Below are 27652 nucleotides of genomic sequence, written 5' to 3'. Positions count from 1 at the left end.
AACGTCAGCCCTCAACCCCAAGCAAATTAAATCAAATGTATTTGTCACATACACATGGTTAGCAGATGTAATGCGAGTGTAGCGAAATGCTTGTGCTTCTAGTTCCGACAATGCAGTAATAACCAACGAGTACTCTAACCTAACAATTCCAAAACGACTACCTTATACACACAAGTGTAAAGGAATAAAGAATATGTACATAAAGATATATGAATGAGTGATGGTACAGAACGGCATAGGCAAGATGCAATAGATGGTATCGAGTACAGTATATACATATGTATATATATATGTATATCTATATATATGTATATCTATGTATATCTATATATATATGTATATATACATACATATACACACACACACACACACACACACACACACACACATACATACATACATACATACATACATACATACATACATATATATATATATATATATATATATAATTGTCACATTTATTCAAAAAGAATGCCTTGTGCCCATGGCACAGCACTATGGAATCAGAGGTCAATCTGCTGACCGAAGTGCAACAAGTTCTTGGAAAGAAAAACATAACAGGGTGAAACAGTTAGCAGCACACTGGACTTCCGGTCCATGCTTAAAACTTCTTAGGGCTAGGCGTCCCGTCAGCAGGACACCTGTTGAAAACATCCGGTGAAATTGGAGGGTGCGCAATTCAAATAAATAATCGTAATATTAAACATTTACGAACATACAAGTATCTTATATCAGTTAAAAGCTTAAATTATTGTTAATCTAACTGCATTGGCCGATTTTCAATAGGCTTTACAGCAAAAGCATACCATGCATTTGTTTGAGGACGGCTCCACACATTAACATATTTTCAACCAGCACAGGGTTCATAAAATCACAAGTAGCGATTAAAAAAATCACTTACTTTTAAAAATGTTCCTCTTTTTGCAATCCCAAGGGTCCCAGCTACAGCATACATGGTCGTTTTGTTAGATAAAAATCGCTCTTTATATCCCAAAAAGTCAGTTTAGTTGGCGCCATCGATTTCAGTAATCCACTTTCAACCTGCAGACAAAGGAATCCAAAAAGCTACCGCTAAACTTTGTTAAACAAGTCAAACTACGTTTCTATTTAACCCTCAGGTACCCTACAATGTAAGCAAACTGTAATATTTCATACGGAAAGAAGTATGTTCAATAGAAAAGTAAAATTAGCATGTGCGCGTCCTTGTCCTCGCGCACCCACAGACTGATTTCCAACTGTGACTCCTGGTACCAAAACTCAAAATTCTCATAAATAAGCCTGAAACCCTGAATAAAGACTGTTGACATCTAGTGGAAGCCATAGGAATTGCAATCTGGGAGCTAGAATTGCATAGGACCCATTGCTTTCCATGTAAAAATTATTTGGATTTTTGGCTACCATATCAATTGTGTTATATTCTCATGCATTATTTTAAAATGTCTACAAACTTCAAAGTGTTTATCAAATGATACCAATTATATGCATGTCCTGGCTTCTGAGCCTGAGTACCAGCAAGTTTACTTTGGGCATGTCAATCAGGTGGAAATTCTGAAAAAAGGACCCTAGCCCAAAGACTCCTTCGTGGGCATCTATGAGATCTTGCATGGAGCCCCAAACCGAGGGTAATTGACCATCAAATTGAAGTTCTTCCACTTTCTGATAATTGCGCCAACAATTGTTGCCTTCTCACCAAGCTGCTTGCCTATTGTCCGGTAGCCCATCCCAGCCTTGTGCAGGTCTACAATTTTATCCCTGATGTCCTTACACCCTCTCGTCTTGGCCATTGTGGAGAGGTTGGAGTCTGTTTGATTGAGTGTGTGGACAGGTGTCTTGTATACAGGTAACGAGTTCAAACAGGTGCAGTTAATACAGGTAATGAGTGGAGAACAGGAGGACTTCTTAAAGAAAAACTAACAGGTCTGTGAGAGCCGGAATTCTTACTGGTTGGTAGGTGATCAAATACTTATGTCATGCAAATAAATGCAAATTAATTACTTAAAAATCATACAATGTGATTTTCTGGATTTTTGTTTTAGATTCCATCTCTCACAGTTGAAGTGTACCTATGATAAAAAGTACAGACCTCTACATCCTCTTCTATGATCGATCGTTCAGAGTTCTTCATGATGTTGTAATGTTTGTTTGTTTTCAGTAGGAAAACCTGCAAAATTGGTAGTGTATCAAATACTTGTTCTCCCCACTGTATATCTTTTTTTTTCTTGGTCCATTACTGTACACTCTCTAAATAAACAATATCAGTGATGAGATAAGAAAGTGTCAAATTAATTTATATGCTGATGACACTGTCATGTAATGTATGCTTCAACGGCTGACCAAGAATTATCACTATTGGAGACAGATTTTACGATATGACAAGGGTCTTTTATACAGCTGAAACTTGTTTTAAATGCAAAGAAAACACATTTTATGATTTTTAATTGGTTCAAAAAGTTGGTTGAAAATACACTTGCATTTATGAACTTAGATGGTTCTTGAATTAATCAGGCCTCTGCATATAAATACTTAGGGATATGGTTGGATGGTAAACTGTCTTTTAAAATACATATTGATGAACTTTGTAAACGGCTAAAAATCAAGCTAGGCTTCCTCTATAGAAACAGGACAAATAGAAGACAAATTGAAGACAAATTGTGCAAGCTACTTATGTCTGTTATAGATTATGGCGATATTATTTACATGCATGCTACGGCATCAACACTTAAATCGCTGGATGCTACTTATCATTACGCACTTAGGTTTATTATGGGTGCTAGCTACAGAACTCACCACTGTGTTTTATATCAAAATGTGGGTTGGACTTCGGAGTCCGTGAGACGAGAACAACATGCTCTCGTGTTTGTCTATAAAGCACTTCTGAATAAACTACCTTCTTATTTATCATCACTCATCAATATTAGAATTAGAATTCCTAAAACCAGGTCTGAAGCATGGATTATACTTGAGGCCCATGCGATCTCCACAGATTTGGGTCTGGCTGCCTTTTCCTGTTACGCTCCTTGCTTATGGAATAGCTTGCAGACTAAACTTAAACTTGAGACTCTTGTCCCCCTGTCGCCCATTTTAAACATTTATTGGAGGATTTTTATTTTTGTATTGCTTGTAACTGTTTCGGGTAAATCAAGTTCTTGTGCTCTTAGGGGAATAATCTGTGTGTAAATGTAACAATCTGCTGCCGTATTTTGTTGTGTTATCTGTGATCGTTTTGTTTGTCTTGTGTAGTTTCTTAATCATTGTACCTAAACTGTATGTGTAAACATGTATACGCAGGGCCCTGATGTAAAAGAGTCCTTGGTCTCAGTCTGTGTTCCTTGTTGAAATAAAGTTATATATATATATATATATATATATATATATGATCCCCGTCACTACAGGAGGCCTTTTGCCTTTTGGTCATCATTGTAAATAAGAATTTGTTCTTAACTGACTTGCCTAGTCAAATAAAAGGTTAAATAATAAATAAACAAATAAAATAAATTAATAAATAAACAAATGCAAATGCAGCTACTTTGCTGTTATTCTGGCTCCACTTTTTGACACAAGTTAGCTATAGTTGGCTTGCAAGCAAGCAAAGGATAAGAACGTTGCCAGCCAGTATGCCAATGGAACATTTAGAATGAACACCTCGGTTGTGTCCATAGATACAAAACAGAAATACTTAAAGACTGGTGTTTGGTGGATATGTTGGCACGGTTTGCCTAACAACACCCGTGCCAATATATCCTCCAAACACCAGCTTATCAGGCATTATCACGTAATTAATACTCATACAATGTTTCCATTAACCCTCAAATTACCAACACATTTTATATACATTGATTAACAACGTGGGTCATTTTGACCCCAAGAAGAAATTATTGGATAAAGCAAGAATCAGTCAGTCACTCCTACATTTTATTCATTAAAGTATGTCCACACATACATGAAAATGACTTCCCTATTCCCTATTGTCACACAAATTAATGTTGTAAATTATGCAACTATAGGTGGTCTCAGTGGAGTGTGTGTCCCGTGTGTGTGTTTACGTGCGAGCGCACCCTTTCCATGCATGTGAGCGCGCGTATGCGGGGGTTCTAGGGAAGCGCCGTCACTCCCCAACCATTATGCTGTCGCTTTCAGCAATGTTTGGTGCGCTTCTCTTTGGCAAGAGTAACCTACAGTTCCAAGGAATTTCGGTGACGCGCATGACCACTCCAAATAAGACCTTCGTTGAGTCTGAATAGCGCGGCACAGTGTAATAGACACAGTCATTGAGAATAACCTACATCCAATATCCCCTGCCAGCCAGCATACCCCAGACTCTTGTCCGGCTGTAGATCAACGCGAACATGGCTCAAGGTAAGATTTTAATAACTAGACTATTTATAATGTTATATTGAAAATATTGTATATCAGCGAATCTTCTTCTGTAGTGCTTGCATCACCCAATTTACTGCTTATTTGAACGTAACTTTGAACTTCATAGCGACTATGAATGACATGTTTCTGTTTCATAAACAGTATGCTAAAACAACAAATACATTTTTTGCAATATCAACCAAAATGTAGACTACACAGTGGCAGACTTTGACTCATTCTCAAGTAACATATCCTACTAAAGTAGCGCATGTTATTGTTATTGTTATGTTATTGCTTCCAAAAATAAATTACTCCATGCAGGGCTGAGCCACAACTTGGTTTCTAAATATTTGAAGAATTTATAGCATTTCCATATTGCCTTATAAGGCTATTGGAGAATAATTGCTTTGTTTGGAAAAAACGCTAAAAACTGAAGAGGCAAAGTGAAATCTGACCCACCCCCCCACCATAGACGAATTATGACAGCAAATAGTTTTGCTGGTTGTCATTTGATGACCTAGGATATGCTATAATGGTGTGAAAGTCCAGCAACAAATATTTTCCTATGGCCAATGCTTAAACCATAACTACCAACTTAACATGGTGCATACACAGTAGACAGAGCTATGAGAAGATGTTTTGTGAGTTTGGGTGGGGTACATTTTTTCTCTAATAATGCATTCGGTCATTGCATTTGCTAGTGGCAAACAGGATTTACAAACATGTGGATTCTTTTTAGTATGGTCCAGAAAAATGTGGCCATTTCATGCTATTGTAAGTCATTTAGGCTTACATGACAGGAGACATTATAATAATATTTTTTTCTACTACCCAAATTACCTAAACGAGTGTCTCTGACACTGTCAGACAGATCAATAGAAACAACCTTGTCTTGACCTGGCCCAGGGTCACTAAAAAGAAGGGAGATACAGAATGTACAATATTAAGAGGATATATATATATATATATATATATATATATATATATATATATATATACACACACTGCTCAAAAAAATAAAGGGAACACTTAAACAACACAATGTAACTCCAAGTCAATCACACTTCTGTGACATCAAACTGTCCACTTAGGAAGCAGCACTGATTGACAATACATTTCGCCTGCTGTTGTGCAAATGGGATAGACAACAGGTGGAAATTATAGGCAATTAGCAAGACACCCCCAATAAAGGAGTGGTTCTGCAGGTGGTGACCACAGACCACTTCTCAGTTCCTATGCTTCCTGGCTGATGTTTTGGTCACTTTTGAATGCTGGCGGTGCTTTCACTCTAGTGGTAACATGAGACGGAGTCTACAACCCACACAAGTGGCTCAGGTAGTGCAGCTCATCCAGGATGGAACATCAATGTGAGCTGTGGCAAGAGGAGGGAGGGCAACAACCCAGCAGCAGGACCGCTACCTCCGCCTTTGTGCAAGGAGGAGCACTGCCAGAGCCCTGCAGAGGAAACCCATTAGGTTCCTCCTAATGCAAGACAATGCTAGACCTCATGTGGCTGGAGTGTGTCAACAGTTCCTGCAAGAGGAAGACATTGATGCTATGGACTGTCCCGCCGGTTCCCCAGACCTGAATCCAATTGAGCACATCTAGGACATCATGTCTCGCTCCATCCACCAACGCCACGTTGCACCACAGACTGTCCAGGAGTTGGCTGATTCTTTAGTCCAGGTCTGGGAGGAGATCCCTCAGGAGACCATCCACCACCTCATCAGGAGCATGCCCAGGCATTGTAGGGAGGTCATACAGGCACGTGGAGGCCACACACACTACTGAGCCTCATTTTGACTGGTTTTAAGGACATTACATCAAAGTTGGATCAGCCTGTAGTGTGGTTTTCCACTTAAATTTTGAGTGTGACTCCAAATCCAGACTTCCATGGGTTGATAAATTTGATTTCCATTGATAATTTGTGTGATTTTGTTGTCAGCACATTCAACTATGTAAAGAAAAAAGTATTTAATAAGAATATTTCATTCATTCAGATCTAGGATGTGTTATTTTAGTGTTCCCTTTATTTTTTTGAGCAGTGTATATATATCGGCTACAATAGGCTACTAAATCAACTTTCCAGTGGCACTGACTTACACAATGATGAAGATAGCATGGATATTCATAGCCTAGGCTTCTCACCATACCGGTGATGGTCTCAAGATAGGCTTGAGCTACTTTGAAAAACAGCGGTGTTCGTCTGAGTTGTTGAGAAAAAAAAATGTTGCGTCTAGTGTACTGACAGATTAGTCTTCTCTTTTTAGCAGCAGGCGTCTGCTTTCCAAACGTATTGCCCACAATTGTATTTTGAAATTTGTGAAAATCCTATTAGCTATTTACTGACAGTGTGAAGAGAAATAGAATCCATAAAAATGGAACCCAGAGAATGACAGTGCCCATTCAAGTCCGGACTGGCAGCCATTTTGAGCGTACCTATGAGTTTACCAGTCAAATTGCCAGGATGTGTGCTGCCCAAATTCAGTCAGTGTTTAGACAGGAGTAATTATATAATTATGGCAAAATTATTTCAATTCAGCCTAATATTTGTATTTCATGTGAGGAAAGTCAACTCCCCCTACAGGGAGTGGGCTTGTTGTAAATGTGTGTAGTGTCAAGATGTATGTAAACTATCAATGCAGCACCTTCAGCACCCCTACTTCCCGTCGCTATGCATATAGATCATCATTTGATTATTATAAATATAAAACCAACATTTCGTTTTTCTGAATTACCATTTCTGATGACACTTATGATGTCTCTCGCACCTTGTCAGTTTTGTTTCGTATAGCAAACATCTAAAGAATGTTACACCCTTGTGTTTCAGGGGGAGTTAATTGTTGCTAAGGGACATTTGGGCTTTTATTTTTAGCAAATGACAGCAGCTGGAAATGCAACCAGTAACTGTCCCACACCACATTTTGTCCTTGGAATGAGTTTGACCCATGCCTAAGCCTAATATATTGACATATACACTGAGTGTACAAAACATTAAGAACACATGCTCTTTCAATGACTTCGACTGACCAGGTGACTCCAGGTAAAATCTATGACCCCTTATTGTTAAAGCCACTTATTGGAAAAGCCACTTTAATCAGTATAGATGAAATGGAGAACATAGGTTGAAGGAGAATTGTTAAGCCTTGAGACAATTGAGACATGGATTGTGTATATTATGTGCCATTTGAACAGGGTATGGTAGTAGGTCCCAGGCCACCAGAGTTTGAGTGTGTCAAGAACTGCAACCCAGTGCATTTGGAAAGTTCAGACCCCTTGACTTTTCACACATTTTGTTACATTACAGCCTCATTCTAAAATTGATTAAATAATTATTTTCTGTCATCAATCTATACACAATACCCCATAATGACAAAGCAAAAACAGTTTTTCAGATAAAAAAGAAGGAAATATCACATTTACAAAAGTATTTAGACCCTTTACTCAGTACTTTGTTGAAGCAACTTTGACAATGATTACAGCCTCAAATCATATTGGGTATGATGCTACAAGCTTGGCACACCTGTATTTGGGGAGTTTCTCCCATTCTTCTCTGCAGATCCTCTTAAGCTCTGTCAGGTTGGATGGGGAGCGTCGCTGCACAGCTATTTTCAGGTGTCTCCAGAGATGTTTGATTGGGTTAAAGTCCGGGCTCTGGCTGGGCCAGTCAATGACATTCAGAGACTTGTCCCGAAGCCACTCATGTGTTGTCTTGGCTGTGTGCTTAGGGTCGTTGTCCTGTTGGAAGGTGAATCTTTGCCCCAGTCTGTGTTCCAGAGGGCTCTGGAGCAGGTTTTCATCAAGGATCTCTGTAGTTTGTTCCGTTTATCTTTGCCTCGTTCCTGACTAGTCTCCCAGTCCCTGCCGCTGAACAACACCCCCACATCATGATGCTTCCTTCACCATGCTTCACTGTAGGGATGGTGCCACGTTTCCTCCAGACGTGCCGCTTGGCATTCAGGCCAATCTTTGTTTCTTCAGACCAAAGAATCTTATTTCTCCCCCGATTGCTTTTCGGCCAGTTGGCCAAGAGTTGGTGGTTCCAAAATTCTTCCAGATTGATAGAGTTCACTGCGTTCTTGGGGATCAAGAGTGATCAATGGAAACAGGATGCACCTGAGCTCAATTTCGAGTCTCATTGCAAAGGGTCTGAATATTTTTGTGAGGAAAGTATTTCTGTTTTTATTGCCATGATAGGACAAGGAAACATTGTTAAATGCCTCTAAGCTTAAGCTTCATGCTGCATACTACAGCATTCGCTCATCTTTTGGAGCCATGCGGGGCAGTTTGGTTCAATGTGCTTTAAGTAAACAGCTAGGGAACGGGGAATAAGTGTCACCTGTTTACAATGTGTCTCTCTCTACACATGCACAAAGTGCTCGATTATGTCGACTCCCAGGAGTGCACAGTGCTGCCGGTGTGAGGGGAAAAACGAAATACCACATATCCAACAGAGAGTGGGCCGGCATTTGTGACACAGTGTTGTGCTTTTACAACTGTCAGAGGAAAGAGAGAGAGAGACCTGCTTCATTCATGACTAGGCTGGGTAAGTTGCTTGTAATAGCTGAGAGAATGGAAGTCATTTTTCCTGGGTTTTACTGTACCCGCCTCTGTAAAAAAAATTCTGACTAGGATCCTTCATAGCCCTGGCCTTATTGGATTTATGCTGGCCCAGTAGTTCTGCTAGGCCTGTAGCACGGGCCTTGACGTGGGGGTGGTCAAGGTTAGTCGACTGGAAACAAAACAAGGGAGGGTAAGCCAAGAGTGATGGCATGATGGAGATGGCGACCTCATAGTAGTACTGTTGCTTCACTCAATGGGGTTATGTGACAACCCAAATGGGAAGACACATTCCCTACACTCATAGCCTGTACTAATCTTTGTCAATTCATTATTTTAGCAGACTGTAATACAGTGATATCATTGATTTACAATTAAACAGTGGAATAATCCAAAACAATAATAACTACACCATAGCTACAGAAACCCTTTCAATTCAAATGGCACATTATCTTTCATACCACAATGCTAGAGTGGCTAAGAAAAATGTATTTTATTTGACACCAATGATGTAATGCGATTATGACACGCAGCAATAAACTGCAGTTTACCATTACATTGATTTAGCCTTTGCCTGTGTTGTCAAAAAACACTTTGGTTCACCACCTCTCATCTGCTATTAATCTCCGTAATGCTCCCCAGATTATGACATTGATAGATCCATTTTATAGGCCTGTTGCCTCTATGTGTCACGTTCTGTCCTTAGTTCCTTTGTTTTGTCTTTTGTTTGAGTATGGTCAGGGTGTGAGTTGGGTGGGTTGTCTATGTTAGTTTGTCTATGATTTTCTATTTCTGTGTTTGGCCTGGTATGGTTCTCAATCAGAGGCAGCTGTCAATCGTTGTCCCTGATTGAGAACCATATTTAGGTAGACTGTTTTCCATTGTGTTTTGTGGGAGGTTATTTTCTGTTTAGTGTTGTACCTTACAGGACTGTTGGTTGGTTGTTTATTGTTTTGTTTTCAGTGTTCATTAAAATATTTAAAATATGGACACTTACCACGCTGTACCTTGGTCCTCCTCTCTATCTCCAGACGACAAGTGTTACACTATGTGTGCAAAAGCACAAGCTCCGATATACTTTATGGCTGAGTAAAATAGGGTTACTATGAACTATGTTTCCCTTTAGGATGAGCTAATAATGCCCCAGAGTTGGACTGACGACTGGAGTTTGTCTCCTTTAAGTCCCACTTTCCCAGTATGAAAAAGTATGAAAATGTACGCACTCACTACTCAGGATAAGAGCGACTGCTAAATGACTAAAATGTAAACGTAAACAACAAGGTGTGAAACATGCTGTCGGCAAAATGTAGACAATATACTATACAGATGGTCTTAAGCTCCATAAATGTTAGCGCCCTGACATTCTTCAAGAAGTAGCATCCTAAGGAAAGCAACCTTAAAGATGATAGCTCTGATTGTGTAACATGGTCCATGTAACTTCATCTTCTTAGCCGTTTGTGTGAAAAAGAGGCGTTATGTTATCCTGTAGGCAATTAGGATGCGACCCAATATAGTGTGTTTAGCTTAACACTTGAAATGTTAAACAGGGGTCAGTGTTAAAACACCAAGCTAAAATGCACCATGTAAATAAAAACAAACATACAGAAACACTTGTCAGTCAGTGTTTAAATGGGCGTAACCTTTGGCACCACATGTTCATTTTCCATCAAGTTTTTTCAATGCCCAAGACTGTTTAACATCACACTGTCTTGTCTTGAGGAAGCAGAGGGACTGTTGTTCTTCCTACTGTATAAACAGGACATCAGAAGGTGGGTTTTTAGTCACAACCGAGGCCGGGGGATAAGGACGAGCACAATATTTGCTTGCGCACTTCGCCTAGCAGGCAGTGACAATTTTTTTTTACGTTGTCTAATTTTCTCTCTTGTGTAAAATGTACCTTTTTTTTTAAAAAAAAAGAAGTTTTTAAAAAAATCAATGCAAGTGTTGAGATGGGGGAGCCAGGAGCAATTGGAAGAGTCAAGTTGGCTGAAGACATAGAAAGTCTGTATAGACCCTACTGTCCTAAAAGCAAGGGGAGGGTTGGCCCACCACTGAGGCGCCAAGATAGCCATTCAATAAATGTTATTTGTATAGCGCTTTTTACAAACACATTTGTCAGAAAGTCTTAAACCATACTATAATCAAGGTGGGCCTACAGTGTATCCTCAAAAGAACAAACAGAGGAACTGTCGAGCAGAATTCTGTTCCCTTGTAACTGGCTGGGTAGATGTTAAGAGGTCAATCCTGAGGTCATTCCACTCACTATGTCCTCTCTCTTTCTCATCCATCTCCCAGCACTGGAAATTGCCAGATGGGACCTGGAATGTGAGTTCAACAACACAGACCACCGTACGGAGCTCAACGGGGTGGAGCAGCTGATCGTTAGAAGGGGCCAGCCGTTCACCATCAACCTGCACCTCCGCTCGGGGGAATACCAGCCTGGCGGCAGTGCACTCGACCTCACCGTGGAGACAGGTAACTGTTTTCACTGGGTTGTTAGCTGACATCAATTCAGTGTGAAAGGCGCTAGCTCAATGTTGTTTAATTTTGATTAAAAATCATAGGTTAAAACAATACAAAAATAGAGCATAGTCTGTTATGGTGTTACACACTATGGAGCAGCGCATGCATGAGTTATTTTCAAATGAGCAGATTTAGACTTGATCCCCACTCAACTTTGTTTCCACGTCATTTAAAAAATATTGAATCAACACAGAAAACCAACTTTTAACCTAAATCCAATGTCATGGTGACAGGTTTTGTTGATTTCACGTTGAATTCACATTAATTGACAACTCAACCAAATGTAAATAAAAAATGTTCGTTGAACTGACGTATGTGCCCAGTGGGGAGACTGCCATGCCCAATAGACTGTTTTAATTTAATAAAATACAAATTTAAGCAGGTATTCACCCTGGCTATTTAAATGTCCTTACATATTTTGGAACTAAGTTTCTGTTTAGATTTTGAACAGGGAATTTAGAATTTTTTTTAACTGGGTCTTGTCTGTCAGGAAATGTCAAAGGTACTATGGAAATGCATAATTGTGTTTCTATTGGCACTGGGACCTTGTTTATTTTCTACAATGGCAATTGTGATCTAGAAGACAATTGGGAGGAAGAAAATATGATGGTGAAGTCTAATGTTGTTTTAAGTAAAGGGAAACTGTTTTAGCCTGGTCCAATTGTCAGTGATACCAGTATTGAGCAGAATAGTTAGTTGCCTCCTCTACCATTATTTACCCTCAGGGTTGGGTATGTTACTTTCGAAATATAATCTGTTACAATTGCTAGTTAATTGCCCCAACTTTTTATCAGTAACGTAACTTTTGGATTACCCAAACTCAGTAATGTAATCTGATCAGTTTCCATTACTTTTGGATTACTTTCCCCTTTAGATGCATTAGAAGACAAAAAGGATCCATAAAACAAATTTGGTGTGTCATCATAGTGGTCTCTGGCCAGACTCGCTCAGATGGAACAAACTTAAACTTGCACCTATTTTCAATGCTGAATTGAATGTCAGAGAAAATAGAAAGTTGTCAATGTATTCTTTTTCACAGACATCAGTTGTGTGTTTCAATGGTTCCTATTCCATCCCTGTCCCTTTCTCTCCTCCATGTCTTCTTCCAGGTCCCCAGCCCAGTGATCAGTATGGCACACGGGCCTCCTTTGGTCTGACTGACCAAATCGACACCTCCCGTTGGAGTGCCGCGGTCACCAGTCCCCCCGGGTACATGGTTTCCCTGTCCATCTGTTCCCCCCCGGACGCGCCTATCGGACGCTGGCGCTTGACCCTGGGTCAGGGGGGCTTGGTGGAGTTTGTGCTGCTATATAACCCTTGGTGCACAGGTGGGTAAACATTCCTTGAGTCATGCTCTCTGCGAGTGTATCCATTCAGTGTAGTGGGGCCTATGTACAGTAGAGCGAGGGAATGCCTTAGATGTCTCTATTACATAGACAGAGAACATGATCATTGGAGAGATTCGGGCTTATAGCAGTGGAAGGATCACAACGTGTGGAGAACAGTATGGATGGGTGGTAGTTTGGGAGAGGATATGATGATCATGAATGGCATGAATGGGGATGGATTTTTTGCCCTACTATGTGCTATATCTACAATACATGTTTCACTTAGAAATTGTGTCCCAATTGGCAATAAAGTAAATAAACAGCAGGTAGTCTCATTAATTAGAGACAATTCTACCATGCATGTTTGAGCCAGCAGCATACCATTCTGCATCCCACTGCTGGCGGTGTTCTACATTCTCAATCTGGCCCTCATTCCATCATGGCCACCTAATCATCCCCAACTTCCAATTGGCTCATACTTTCTTCCCTGTAACTATTTCCCAGGTCGTTGCTGTAAATTAAAATGTGTTCTCAGTCAAGTTACCTGGTTAAATAAATATTGCAAAAAAGGGCATTTTAAAAGGTACACTCAGCAAATGGCATTGCCACGAGCAGCACCGCAGATATTGAGATGAGCGAGAATCAAGACTTCGCTCTGACACAGTATCTGCACATGTGCATGGTTAGTTTTATGCAGTTCACAGCCTGGTAACCAGCGCACCAAAACAGAGGAGAAGTTGAGCTTCGCACTTTAACGCTCTTAGTTTTTGCGGATGTTGACCCACTATTCTGTTTATTTTTTCATCTACATCTGCGGTGCCATAGACTACTTCCTTATTCAAAGAGCATCTTGCATATCCATTCTCCGCAGCTTTAAAACTTTTATCTACCTTCAATAAACCCTGTGCATGTTGAAATAGTGTTTTCTTACTGCAAGCACATAATGAGGCATCCTTCATTCCATTTACTATTTTGGGAGCTTGTCTTTTTCTATGGAGGACGATACCTTATTACAGTATTATTTGTGTCTCTTGGCAACAGGCGATGTGGTGTACATGGATAGTGAGGAGAAACTGGCGGAGTACGTCTTGGCTCAAGATGGTATCATTTACCGAGGCAGCTGGAAATACCTCATCCCTACACCTTGGAACTTTGGCCAGGTACCAACACCAACACAAGTGCTATCAGCTCCACTTTGGCCCAAGCTTACCCCCAATAAGGAAAAATAGTCCGTTATCAAAATATGTGCTCTTAACATTCAAAATAGAGATAGTGTTGCCTATATACGTATCAGTGGCCTGACAAGTTTGATAAAGTAAAAAGGTAAAATAGGGTTCAGAGGAACTTGTGATGGGTGGGACATCCTGTCAACTGCTGACTGGAAAAATCAATTTCAGGCTGATCGATTTCCAAATGTAGACACTTCCATTGGTTCAATCAGTGTATGATTGACAGATCATGATAATCCCACTGTGAGATATCGAGACCTAGATTCCGTTGTTGATACAGCTCTGTTTTTAATGGGTGTGTGTCATAGTTGCATACTTCTTTTGCATGTAACTGGTATCCAACTTCACTAAGCATTTGTGCCTGTTATTTTCAGGAGGGAATCAAAGTCAAGAAGCAAACCTCTAATCCTTTGATCATTATTTGACCTTTTGCTCACTCTTGCATGTTTACTTCCATTTAGAAAATACATACAGTAGCAGTCGAAAGTTTGGACACGCCTACTCAATCAAGGGTTTTTCATTATTTATTTTACTATTTTCTACATTGTAGAATAATAGGGATGACATCAAACTATAAAATAACACATATGGAATCATGTAGTAACCAAAAAAGTGTTAAACAAAGTAGCCACCCTTTGCCTAGATGACACCTTTGCACACTATTGGCATGCTCTCAACCAGCTTCATGAGGTAGTCACCTGGAATGGATTTCCTGGGCTCTGTTGTATCGGTTTGCATGTTACCGTGTACTTGTTTTTACGGGTCTCGTACCTTGTATTTATTAGAGGTTTACACCTCGCTTTTTGTATGGGTTTTGTAACGGTTGTCGTCTGGACATAGAGAGGACCAAAGCGCAGCGTGGTTAGTGTTCATCTTTTTAACCTGTCTACGATATTGGTTCCCAATTGGGAATCAACCCTCCCACGTTCAGCTGAAATGGTGGCGCATGGAACGCAAAAATATTCTTAAAAATATTTAACCTCCACACATTAACAAGTCCAATAGCTCAAATGAAAGATAAACACCTTGTTCATCTAGCCAGCAAGTCAGATTTCTAAAATGTTTTACGGCGAAAACATAGCACATATATATGTAAAACCACCACCAGACACAGCTCATTTGAATAGCCAAAACATGCAATCAACAAACGCAGGATTAAAAAATAAAATCGCTCACTAACCTTTTGAAAATCTTCATCAGATGACAGTAATATGACATGTTACACAGTACATATATATTTTTTTTCAATAATATGCCATTTATATCCATAAATGTCCATTTACAGTGAGTTCACGTTCAGAAATTACTCAAAAATGCCCGCAGGAAATCTATGTAGCGCGGCAAGATAACGTAAATAGACATCATAAACTTTGATTAAATATACATGTTCTACATATAGTTAGAAAGATACACTGCTTCTTTATGCAACCGCTTTGTTAGATTTATTTTTAACGTTACAGAAATCGCACACTATTCAATATTCTGAGACAGCGCTCAGTTCCAAGCTACATTTCTACGTAATGTTGGAGTCAACAGAAACACAGATTTAAGCATAAATATTCCCTTACCTTCGATGGTCTCCGTTCAGAATGTTCTGGAAGGCTTCATACTTACCCAATACATCGTTTGGTTTCAAGTCTTGCGTCTTTGTATTAGCTACTGCTAATAACATCAGCTGAAATGCACCCAAAACGTCCTCTGGTCCGGAAAAGTTGCGCATCAAAACTTCAAAATTACATATTATATGTCGACTAAACAGGTCGTGCAGAAGTGCAGAAGCAAGCTTTATGATGTTTTAGACACGCAAAACAAACTTCAATTCAATCGGCCATCGTCTGCCCTTCTCTTGAGTGCTGGAACAAAGGAATGGCTGGGACCAATTCGCGCCCCTACGCACAGCCTATTCTCTCGTGGCACGCACTAATTTCACTCATTTCAATTCTCGCGGGATTTGAACGATTCAAAGCTCTACTGAAAGAGGACATCTAGCGGAAGAGATAGAAAGTGTCCCCAGAATCATAACTGGTTGGGAAGGGTGGGAGCCATGACGTCAAAGTTGCTCCAACTTTCATGGCCACAAAAACTAGTTTGGAAGAATGCCTGCCCTGTGAGTTCTGCTATACTTACAGACATAATTCCAACGGTTTTAGAATCTTTAGAGTGTTTTCTATCCAATAATAATTTTTATTTGCATATATTAGCAATTTTTGACAGATTTTTTTTTCAGTTTACTAGGGGTACCCAATCTCTCCAAAGGGGGCATATGTCTGCCATATCCTTAACAGGTTTTAATGGAAAACTGAACACTTCAAAAACACAAAACAACAAAGTGACAACCGAAACAGTTCTATCTGGTGCAGACACACAAAGACTGAACCACCCACAAAACACAAAGGAAAACTGGCTACCTAAATATGGTTCTCAATCAGAGACAATGACTAACACCTGCCTCTGATTGAGAACCATAGCAGGCCAAACAAGAAACCCAACCTAGAAACACAAAACATAGAATACCCACCCAACTCACGTCCTGACCAACTAAAACAAAGAAATAACACAAGAACTATAAATAAATTATATATATATATATATATATATATATATATATATATATATATATATATATATATATATATATATATATATATATATTTAGTTGAAGTCGGAAGTTTACATACACCTTAGCCAAATACATTTAAACTCAGTTTTTCATAATTCCTGACATTTAATCCTAGTAAAAATTCCCTGTTTTAGGTCCGTTCAACCCTTTATTTTAAGAATGTGAAATGTCAGATTAATAGTAGAGAGAGTGGCAGGGTAGCCTAGTGGTTAGAGCGTTGGACTAGTAACCGGAAGGTTGCGAGTTCAAACCCCCGAGCTGACAAGGTACAAATCTGTCGTTCTGCCCCTGAACAGGCAGTTAACCCACTGTTCCCAGGCCGTCATTGAAAATAAGAATTTGTTCTTAACTGACTTGCCTGGTTAAATAAAGATAAAATAAAAAAAAAAGTGATTTTATTTCAGCTTTTATTCATTTCATCACATTCCCAGTGGGTCAGAAGTTTACATACACTCCATTAGTATTTGGTAGTATTGCCTTTAAATTGTTTAACTTGGGTCAAATGTTTCAGGTAGCCTTCCACAAGCTTCCCACAATAAGTTGGGTCAATTTTGGCCCATTCCTCCTGACAGAGGTGGTGTAACTGAGTCAGGTTTGTAGGCCTCCTTGCTCGCACACACTTTTTCAGTTCTGACCACAAATGTTCTATGGGATTGAGGTCAGGGCTTTGTGATGGCCACTCCAATACCTTGACTTTGTTGTCCTTAAGCCATTTTGCCACAACTTTGGAAGTATGCTTGGGGTCATTGTCCATTTGGAGGACCCATTTGCGACCAAGCTTTAACTTCCTGACTGATGTCTTGAGATGTCGCTTCAATATATTCGCATGTACAGATCTTAAAATTGGACCTACAGTACAGGTATATTGTCATAGCAAAATAATCCTGCAGAAACATAATTTGAACATTTGGTTCATAACGTTGTTTTAATGGATAGTTAGGATATTAGCTGACCAAAAGTAGGCTACATGAAAAGTGCAATACTGTTAACATAACTAACCGCGTGTCAGTATGAATTTGTCATTCTTTGTAAATCACAAAAATAATCTGCATTACCTGTTGTGTAGGAAAATTTAAGCAACAAAAGAGTGATCAAATTAAAATGCTACATCTGTAGTCAATCTTTCCTTGTTTGTTTTGTCTGTGTTGTGTAGTTTGAGGATGGGATCCTGGAAGCTTGTCTGAGAATCCTGGAAATGAACCCCAAGTGCCTGCGTAACCCTGGGAAAGACGCTTCAGGGAGGAAGAACCCAATCTATGTGTCCAGAGTTCTCAGTGCCATGGTGAGATCACATCAAATGGGTTTCCCATCCTGTCATGTACTACATTACACACTACAGTGCATACAGCAGTTCAACATAGATGGCAAATGGCACCGCTCAAAATAACAAAGCAAATTTCACGTGAAATGAAAAACCTGACCATTGTTGTCCATGTCCCTCAGGTGAACTGTAATGACGACAAAGGGGTCTTGCTGGGCAGGTGGACCGACGACTATGACGGTGGGGTGAGCCCCCTGTCATGGAAGGGCAGTGTGGAGATCCTGCGGAACTGGGACACAAATGCCTGTCAACCTGTGCGCTTTGGCCAATGCTGGGTGTTTGCAGCAGTGGCCTGTTCAGGTTAGACATGAACGCATAGAAACGCTAACAGCATGTTTACATACTGTATCGTCATGTAGGATAAAATTTTTTTGTTTTGCACAAGACACGTTAAGTAGCACATTCTATGAACTACTTGTTGTACAATGTATTTATAATGCCATATGTTAAATCTGTAGTAGTATAGTTCCTGAGTAGTACTGGCTAACTGTACATTATTTCTCTGCCCTATCAGTTTCACGAGCCCTGGGCATCCCTTGTCGAGTGGTCACCAACTATAATTCAGCCCATGACACCAACAGTAACCTGGTGATAGAGCGCTATGTGGATGAGAACGGACAACTTGTTCAGAAGTCGAGAGACATGATATGGTGAGAACTCAGGACTATCAAATTGACGAGTGACTGAATTTCCACTCCAAAAAAATTCAACACAGAGTTAGAGGATGTTTGTATGTAGGATGTATGGATGTAGGATGTATGTGCAGTATATAGTCAGAAAATACTGTTTTTCACTGTAAAAAAAATTAATAAATAAAAACAAGGTGCCAAACATTAACTGAAAAAAGACATCAAAAGATGTCAAAATCTTAAAATACAGACATTTACATTAAGAGTCAGAGTGACAAAAACGGTAACAGATATTAACTGCTTTGGCAGGCTAAAATGACAGGAAAAAAAAACAGTAATTTCTGATTAAGATATGTGTTTTAAGATGTAAATGAACTGAAACGTATTGTAGAAATACATTCTAAATAGTATATTTTGGGGGTAAATGATTGTATATTTACAGTTTTCAACGGTTATGCTATATGGGGCGGCACCGTAGCCTAGTGGTTAGAGCATTGGACTAGTAACCGAAAGGTTGCAAGATCAATTCCCAAGGTACCAATCTGTCGTTCTGCCCCTGAACAAGGCAGTTAACCCACTGTTCCTAGGCCGTCATTGAAAATAAGAATTTGTTCTTAACTGACTTGCCCAGTAAAATAAAAATACAAAATCAAAAGTCATTTCTGATTTTAAGATGAAAATCATCTTGCCGATTATGTAGAATAGATTAAATTTACTCATGCCTTTTAGCCAACAATCTGGAAATAGTCAAAGCATTCCGGAGGATATATGAGCAAATGTCCTGCTCTTTTGCCAGACAGCAATCTGGAAAGGTCTATTATCCTACAAACGGGACATTAAAACTATAATATCTTATGTTTCACTGAGTCGTGGCTGATCGAAAACATGGATAATATAGAGCTGGCTGGGTTTTTTGTCCATCGGCAGGACAGAACAGCTATGTCTGGTAAGAAGTGGGGTGGGGGTGTGTGTCTATTTGTCAATAACAGCTGGTGCGCGATGTCAACACCATAGTGCCCACTAAGCTAAGGACCCTGGGACTAAACACCTCCCTCTGCAACTGGTTCCTGGACTTTTTGACGTGCTGCCCCCAGGTGGTAAGGGTAGGAAACAACACATCTGCCACACTGATCCTCAACACTGGGGCCCCTTAAGGGTGCGTGCTTAGTCCCCTCCTGTACTGCCTGTTCACCCACGACTGCGTGGCCAAGCACGACTCCAACACCATCATTAAGTTTACTGACAACACAACATGATCACCGACAACGATGAGACAGCCTATAGGGAGGAGGTCAGAGACAACAACCTCTCCCTCAATGTGACAAGACAAAGGAGCTGATTGGGGACTACAGGAAAATGAGGGCCAAATAGGCCCCCATTAACATTGACGGGGCTGAAGTGGAGCTGGTCAAGAGTTTCCTGGTGTCCACATCAGGTTCCTTGGTGTACACAACAGCAACAAACTATCATGGTCCAAACACACCAAGAAATGTTCTACAGCTGCACCATCGAGAGCATCCTGACCGGTTGCATCACCGCCTGGTATGGCAACTGCTCGGCATCCGACCGTAAGACGCGACAGAGGGTAGTGCGTACAGCCCTGTACATCACTGGGGCCAAACTTCCTGCCATCCAGGATCTCTATACTAGGCAGTGTCAGAGGAAGGCCCCAAAAATTGTCAAAGACTTTTCTCTCTGCTACCGCATGGAAAGCTGTACCGGAGAGCCATGTCTAGGTCCAAAAGGCTCATTAACAGCTTCTACCCCTAAGCCATAAGAGTGATGAACAATTAATCAAATGGCCACCCGTACTATTTACATTGACACCCCTCAACACTTTGTTTTTACACTGCTGCTACTCACTGTTTATTATCTATGCATAGTCACTTTACCTCTACCTACATGTACAAATGACCTCAACTAACCTGTACCCCTGCACATATAGCCTCGTTAATGTTATTTTATTAAGTTACTTTTTATTTAAAAAATGTACTGTATTTAGTAAATATTTATATTTCTTGAACTGCACTGTTGGTTTGTAAGTAAGCATTTCACGATAAGGTACCTGTTATATTCGGCGCATGTGACAAATACAATTTGATTTGATTTGGCTGTTGTGTCCTTGTAGGAACTATATAAAAAAAGTAAAATATACACATCCAACTTGTCAGTTGCAGGACAGAAGCAAAAAGGAACATATCAAAGCAGAAAGGAATGTCCGCAACTCTGGTGTGCTCCAACTTGGATCGAAAGGTTGTCTTTTTTTGTCCGTCTGATTAATTCACCATGGGAACATACCAGAGTTTTTTCTTTGTAGGAACTACCACTGCTGGGTCGAGAACTGGATGACCAGACCTGACCTTAAACCAGGTTATGATGGCTGGCAGGCCATGGACCCCACACCACAGGAGAAGAGTGAAGGTAAGGCATTGAGAATAACACCAACTATAATAACCCCAACAAATACAGAATAGCCCATAAAAGGGCCTGACCCCAATTCAAATGTGTATTGATTCCCCTGATACCATTAAAGTTACGTATTGGGATTTGGTGTAGAAACGGCTAAATCGCTAATCGACATATTTTACTAGTAGACATAAAGATATGCCTTAAGATAAGACTTAAACATGTCATTTTCAGTTCTCTCGCAGATTACATGACTTTTCCACTCACTCACTCACTATCCCTTTCTTTCAGGAGTTTACTGCTGCGGCCCCATCCCACTGAAAGCCATCAAGGAGGGCGAGCTCACCTATAAATATGATGCCCCATTTGTGTTTGCGGAGGTCAACGCTGACGTGCACACCTTTATGAAGCGCAAAGACGGCAGCACAGAGAAGATCATTAGCTCTGTCCAAGTGGGCCTGAAGATCAGCACGAAGAGTGTGGGCAGTGATAGGAGAGAGGACATCACACACCTGTACAAGTACCCTGAGGGTAGGGAGCTTCGCTACAAGGACCCGCAATACTTGATAAGCATTTGCAGCATGGCAATAGGGCCAGGCATGTATGGCATCCTATTATGTAGGGTGACCAACAGTCAAACAAGTGTTGACCTGAGGTGCGTTCAACAAGTGAAATTGTTTTGCTAACGTTAGCTCACATATTCCATTTGTCTTGTGTTAGCTGTGAACGTTCGCCAACATTAGTGAAGGGTCTGAGAAGGTCGTGAGCGGCGAATATAAGCGTCTGTTTCGGTCTAAACTGCTACTACAAATAATCAAGTGACCATGTGGGCTTTCTATTACGTGTAGTAGGAATAGCAAAGCCATTTGCTGTTTGAATATTGTAGCTAAAAAGCCACAGTGATACTACAAAAAGTAGCCGTTTGATGTTTCACCAAAACATTTTAGAACGTTAATTGTTCGACTGAAATTGTTACTCCGGCAACATTTTTCGCCGCAACAGACTGAAAATGGACAAACTAACAAACACACCACTGTAACATGGCATCAGGACACACTAATGTCACATTACACCACGATATGCCACCCAAGACAGCAGATAGGAAAATCACATATTATGTATCAGTATTTGTAATAGTCTGTTCACTATATGTACAATCTGAGAGCGTATGGAGCTATTTGTGGTGAAGGACAATAAGGACTACTCTGGTTTGGAAGCAAGTTCTTATACTTCCCTGAATGTGTCCGGGTTAATCAGAGGCTATACACAGTATGAAAGCATGTGTAACTTTTAGTTTTTCTTGTGCCCCCAGGTTCTGACGAGGAAAGGGAGGCCTTTACAAAAGCCAACCACCAGAACAAACTTCTGCAGCAGCAAACAAATGCTGGCCTGCTTATCGCTATCAAGGTTTCTGCGGAGATGAAGAAGGGCTGCGACTTTGACGTGTTCGCCGTGGTTACGAATAACACACCGAATGGGAAAAAGTGCCGTCTGGTGTTCGGCTCCAGAGCTGTGTCCTACAACGGAATTCTGGGAGAGAACTGTGGGTTCAAAGACCTGCTCAACGTAGAGTTGGCACCTGGAGAAGGTCAGTTGGCTTTGTAGAATGGAGTGATCAGTATATAAATGTATGAGTGGGATATACTGCATCTACTTCTGGATTTGATTATCATTTACAGCTAGCTCATTTAGAGTATAAGACTGTGTACTGATGTATCTCTTCATGTTCTTTCACTGTCTAATGCGAACTGTGTATCTATGTCAATGAATGCAAAAATGTCCAGTGGTTTGTGTCTCTGCCTATGGCAACATATGAGAAGTTGTGATTTTGTGAGTGTCTCACTTTCTAAGCTAAATGTCTCTCTCCAGAGAAGCGAGTTCCTCTGAGAATGAACTATTCCAAGTATGCCGAGAACCTCACTGAGGACAATTTGATCCGGCTGGGGGCTCTGCTTCTAGACTACGGCACCCAAGAGGCCTACCTTGCTGTGAGGAACGTTGTACTGGAAAATCCTGAGATCAAAGTCAGGGTACGGTCACTACTATTGTAACACAACAAAACAAGAATTAAGCATACAATAAAAATGTGTAAATGCAATCGTTAGCATGAATAGTTTATTAATTAATGCATGGATACAGCATAACCAGTGGGGTAGTCTGACTTGGGAATCAAAGTTTCAAACATTTGGTCCCAAGCCAAGTAGACTAACCACAGTTCCAAGAAAACAAAGTTGCCTGGAAGTACTCATGCTAGGACAAGATATCCATGTATAAAGAATGGTTCTAGCTGGCATCGCAAGCTTGAGTTGGATTTGTATCGATGGAACGTTTCTCTAGCCGATGAAATGCAACGTCTCAGAGCATTAAGTGATATCCCTTACGTTGTAGATTCTTGGGGAACCCAAAGAGAACCGTAAGCTGGTGGCTGAGATAACTCTACAGAACCCTCTGCCAGTACCACTGCAGAACTGCTGTTTCACCGTGGAGGGTTCCAACCTCACTGGAGGACAGATCATCACTGAGAAGTAGGACAACCATGGCAGTGTGACATCTACGTTATGTCCAATAAGGACTGATAACAGATCAAGTCCCATGTATACCAAACACTAACAACAGGACATGTGCTTTTGTGTACACAGTACACGTTAGTAGGGGGTCAAAGGGTATAGCCATTTAGTGTAGTTTGTCAGGTATGTCCATAACCATATGTAATTCATACACATATAATCATCTACTCATCTAGTCACCGAGTGGTGTATGTCCATGCTTTGGTAGTTGGAGTCAATGATAAGAGAAATGTCTGTAGAAGACATTAACGCTTACATGTCAAAAGCAGTGTAACAGCCTTATTAGGGCTAAAGGTGGATACTGAATTCCCAGCCATCTACAAATCAAGCAGACTAAAACTATCCAAGTGTCTTGCCAAGGTCACAATTCATGAAGCTTCTCAAAGAAGTGTTTTGATTTGAAAAGTCACACTTTCACATCAAAGACTAGGGAGTTGGCTAGGCAAAAGCAAGCTGTTTCACCAGTTAATTAATGTTTGTCTGGATTTATTCACTATATATAAAATCATTGGGTTTCTGAGAGCATCGCTTTGTCAGAGTTGGATATCCAAGCATTCAGATGGTGGTGATGACAGGGTTTGGTTGACTTGCGATCCCCAGATGTTTGGCTCAATGTGGTGTTACGCAATCGAGACAACTACCTAGAGGCAGAGAATATGAAGGGATTTGATCATAAAGACAGGTTTGAATAAGTTTGAGAAGCTCCGATGACAGATTTACATATCCTATACGGATGTATGAATATGGTTATTTAGCAGATATTTTAATCCAAAGTAACTTCTGGTTCACACATATATGGCTGGATGGGAGCATACTGTAGACAGTGAAGCAATACATGCACAGTCCTGGCTGGTCAACTCAGCTAAATCAAACTAGCTAAAGACATCCATTGATAGCCAAGGTGTTCATGAAAACAAGATCAATGGTCTCAACAGTTATGCTGAGAATATAGCATGATAGAGTGTTACAGAGTATGTCGATAGAGTAACTTCTAAATGTGTACCTTCCTTAGACTTAACTCCACGGTGGAACCCGGGCAAGATGCCAAGGTCAAAATCTACTTCACGCCCACCCACTCAGGCCAACGGAAACTGGTGGTCGACTTCGACAGCAATAAGCTGTGTCACGTCAAGGGCTACAGGAATGTCATCATCGGCAAATAGAGGACCCACCCTGAGCCTGCACTCCATAAAACCCAATGAAGACAAAGACATACAGTTGTTTCACAATCTATGCATATTTCTATACTCCAAGATCTCTTTTATCACCTATAGATAAACAAATTCTCTGTTTGTTAGGATTATACAGTGCCTTCGGAAAGTACTCAGACCCCTTGACATTTTCCAAATTGTTGCGTTACAGCCTTTTTCCTCATCGATCTACACACAATACCCCACAAGAACAAACCGAAAACAGGTTTAGATATTTTTGTAAATGTATGAAGAAAAAAAATACTAATAATATTTACATAAGTATTCATACCCTTTGCTATGAGACTCTAAATTGTGCTCAGGTGCATCCGGTTTCCATAGAAACATCTCAATGATGGTCAACACCTTGATTGAAGTCTACCTGGGGTAAATTCAATTGATTGGAGATGATTTGGAAAGGCCCACATCTGTCTATATAACAGTGCATATATGACAGTGCATGTCAGAGCAAAAACCAAGCCATGAGGTCGAAGGAATTGTCTGTAGAGCTCCGAAGCAGGATTGTGTCAAAGCACAGATCTGGGGAAGGGTACCAAAACTTTCTGTAGTATTGAACGTACCCAAGAACACAGTGGCCTCCATTATTCTTAATTCTTTCTAGAGCTGGCCGACCGGCCAAACTGCACAATCAGTGAAGAAGGGCCTTGGTCAGGGAGGTGACCTACAACCCGATGGTATCTCTGACAGAGCTCTAGAGTTCCTCTGTGGAGATGAGAGAACTTTCCAGAAGGAAAACCATCTCTGCAGCACTCAACCAATCAGGCCTTTATGGTAGAGTTGCCAGAAGGAAGCAACTGCTCAGTCAAAGGCACCCAAAGTTTGCCAAAAGGCACCTATAGACTTTCAGACCATGAGAAACAAGATTCTCTGGTCTGACGAAACCATTTATTTCAATGGTGGAAAAAGTATCAAAAGTAAAAGTACAAATCATTTCAAATTCCTTATATAAAGCAAACCAGATTGCACCATTTTCTTGTTTTTATTTACTTACGGTAAGCATAGACATAATTTGCAATCAAAGCATTTGTGTTTAGTGAGCCGCCAGATCAGAGTCAGTAGGGATGACAAGGGACTTTCTCTCTTGATAATTGTATGAATTCTAACTCTTTGGCCTGAATGCCAAGCGTGGAAAAAAACAATTGAATACATTTTAGAATTAGGCTGTAACGTAACAAAATGTGGAAAAAGTCAAGGGGTCTGAATACTTTCAAGTAAAATTCTGAGTATGTGTAAATATACTTGGCAAATAAAGGAGTTTCTGATTATACATTTTTGCATGCAAAGCTGTGAAATATAGGACTTTTGTATTTTTGCTTATAAAACCTTTCATCTGTGATTGTACAAGGAAGAGCAACATTACCAAATGTGGCTTGCTATCAGTAATCCTTTGGCAAATACTGAGCATTTTGCTAGGGAGGACAAAAGGTTCACTTCCATCTTCTTGACAAAAATGAAATAGTAAGACATTGGCAGAACCTAGAGATTATTGGAAGAAGCCAGAGATACAAATCATTCCACAAAACTGATTCAAGACATGAGAACGCACATTGGCTCCATGTAAAATCTCCCTGTACCTGGAAACTAGTCCAGTCCATAGTAGAATTCATCTTGATGAACACTTAGCACACCATGGAATTATTTATATAACTAGTCCCTTCACATTGAACAATCCACAGGTATACTACCGTTCAAAAGTTTGGGGTCACTTAGAAAATGTCCTTGTTATCCTTGAAAATATACATGAAATTAGTTTCAATATGAATAGGAAATATAGTGAAGACGTTGAGAAGGTTATAAATAATGATTTTTAATTGAAATAATAATTGTGTCCTTCAAACTTTGCTTTCGTCAAAGAATCCTCCATTTGCAGCATTTACAGTGCCTTGCGAAAGTATTCGGCCCCCTTGAACTTTGCGACCTTTTGCCACATTTCACGCTTCAAACATAAAGTTATAAAACTGTATTTTTTTGTGAAGAATCAACAACAAGTGGGACACAATCATTAAGTGGAACGACATTTATTGGATATTTCAAACTTTTTTAACAAATCAAAAACTGAAAAATTGGGCGTGCAAAATTATTCAGCCCCTTTACTTTCAGTGCAGCAAACTCTCTCCAGAAGTTCAGTGAGGATCTCTGAATGATCCAATGTTGACCTAAATGACTAATGATGATAAATACAATCCTCCTGTGTGTAATCAAGTCTCCGTATGAATGCACCTGCACTGTGATAGTCTCAGAGGTCCGTTAAAAGCGCAGAGAGCATCATGAAGAACAAGGAACACACCAGGCAGGTCCGAGATACTGTTGTGAAGAAGTTTAAAGCCGGATTTGGATACAAAACGATTTCCCAAGCTTTAAACATCCCAAGGAGCACTGTGCAAGCGATAATATTGAAATGGAAGGAGTATCAGACCACTGCAAATCTACCAAGACCTGGCCGTCCCTCTAAACTTTCAGCTCATACAAGGAGAAGACTGATCAGAGATGCAGCCAAGAGGCCCATGATCACTCTGGATGAACTGCAGAGATCTACAGCTGAGGTGGGAGACTCTGTCCATAGGACAACAATCAGTCGTATATTGCACAAAGCTGGCCTTTATGGAAGAGTGGCAAGAAGAAAGCCATTTCTTAAAGATATCCATAAAAAGTGTCGTTTAAAGTTTGCCACAAGCCACCTGGGAGACACACCAAACATGTGGAAGAAGGTGCTCTGGTCAGATGAAACCAAAATTGAACTTTTTGGCAACAATGCAAAACGTTATGTTTGGCGTAAAAGCAACACAGCTCATCACCCTGAACACACCATCCCCACTGTCAAACATGGTGGTGGCAGCATCATGGTTTGCGCCTGCTTTTCTTCAGCAGGGACAGGGAAGATGGTTAAAATTGATAGGAA

General features: G+C 40.3%; 1 protein-coding gene across 1 annotated transcript; it reads left to right on the top strand.

The window, feature by feature from the left end:
- Nucleotides 1-4040: 4040 nt before the first annotated feature.
- On the top strand, nucleotides 4041-26020 carry LOC110493959 (protein-glutamine gamma-glutamyltransferase 2). Its single transcript, XM_021568586.3, has 13 exons — nucleotides 4041-4359; nucleotides 11215-11394; nucleotides 12552-12770; nucleotides 13812-13930; nucleotides 17773-17901; nucleotides 18063-18240; nucleotides 18455-18590; nucleotides 20887-20990; nucleotides 21267-21506; nucleotides 22288-22563; nucleotides 22845-23005; nucleotides 23364-23500; nucleotides 24555-26020. Exons 1-13 carry the CDS (start codon nucleotides 4350-4352, stop codon nucleotides 24703-24705), a joined length of 2040 nt encoding a protein of 679 aa, XP_021424261.2. The 5' UTR covers nucleotides 4041-4349; the 3' UTR covers nucleotides 24706-26020.
- Nucleotides 26021-27652: the final 1632 nt, after the last annotated feature.

Source organism: Oncorhynchus mykiss, chromosome 17 (genome assembly GCF_057628025.1).
Source record: "Oncorhynchus mykiss isolate SJ-2025 chromosome 17, ASM5762802v1, whole genome shotgun sequence".
NCBI classification, from domain to species: Eukaryota; Metazoa; Chordata; class Actinopteri; order Salmoniformes; family Salmonidae; genus Oncorhynchus; species Oncorhynchus mykiss.
The sequence above is the reverse complement of the archived record's forward strand: the minus strand, read 5'-3'. Positions and strand labels throughout refer to the sequence as shown.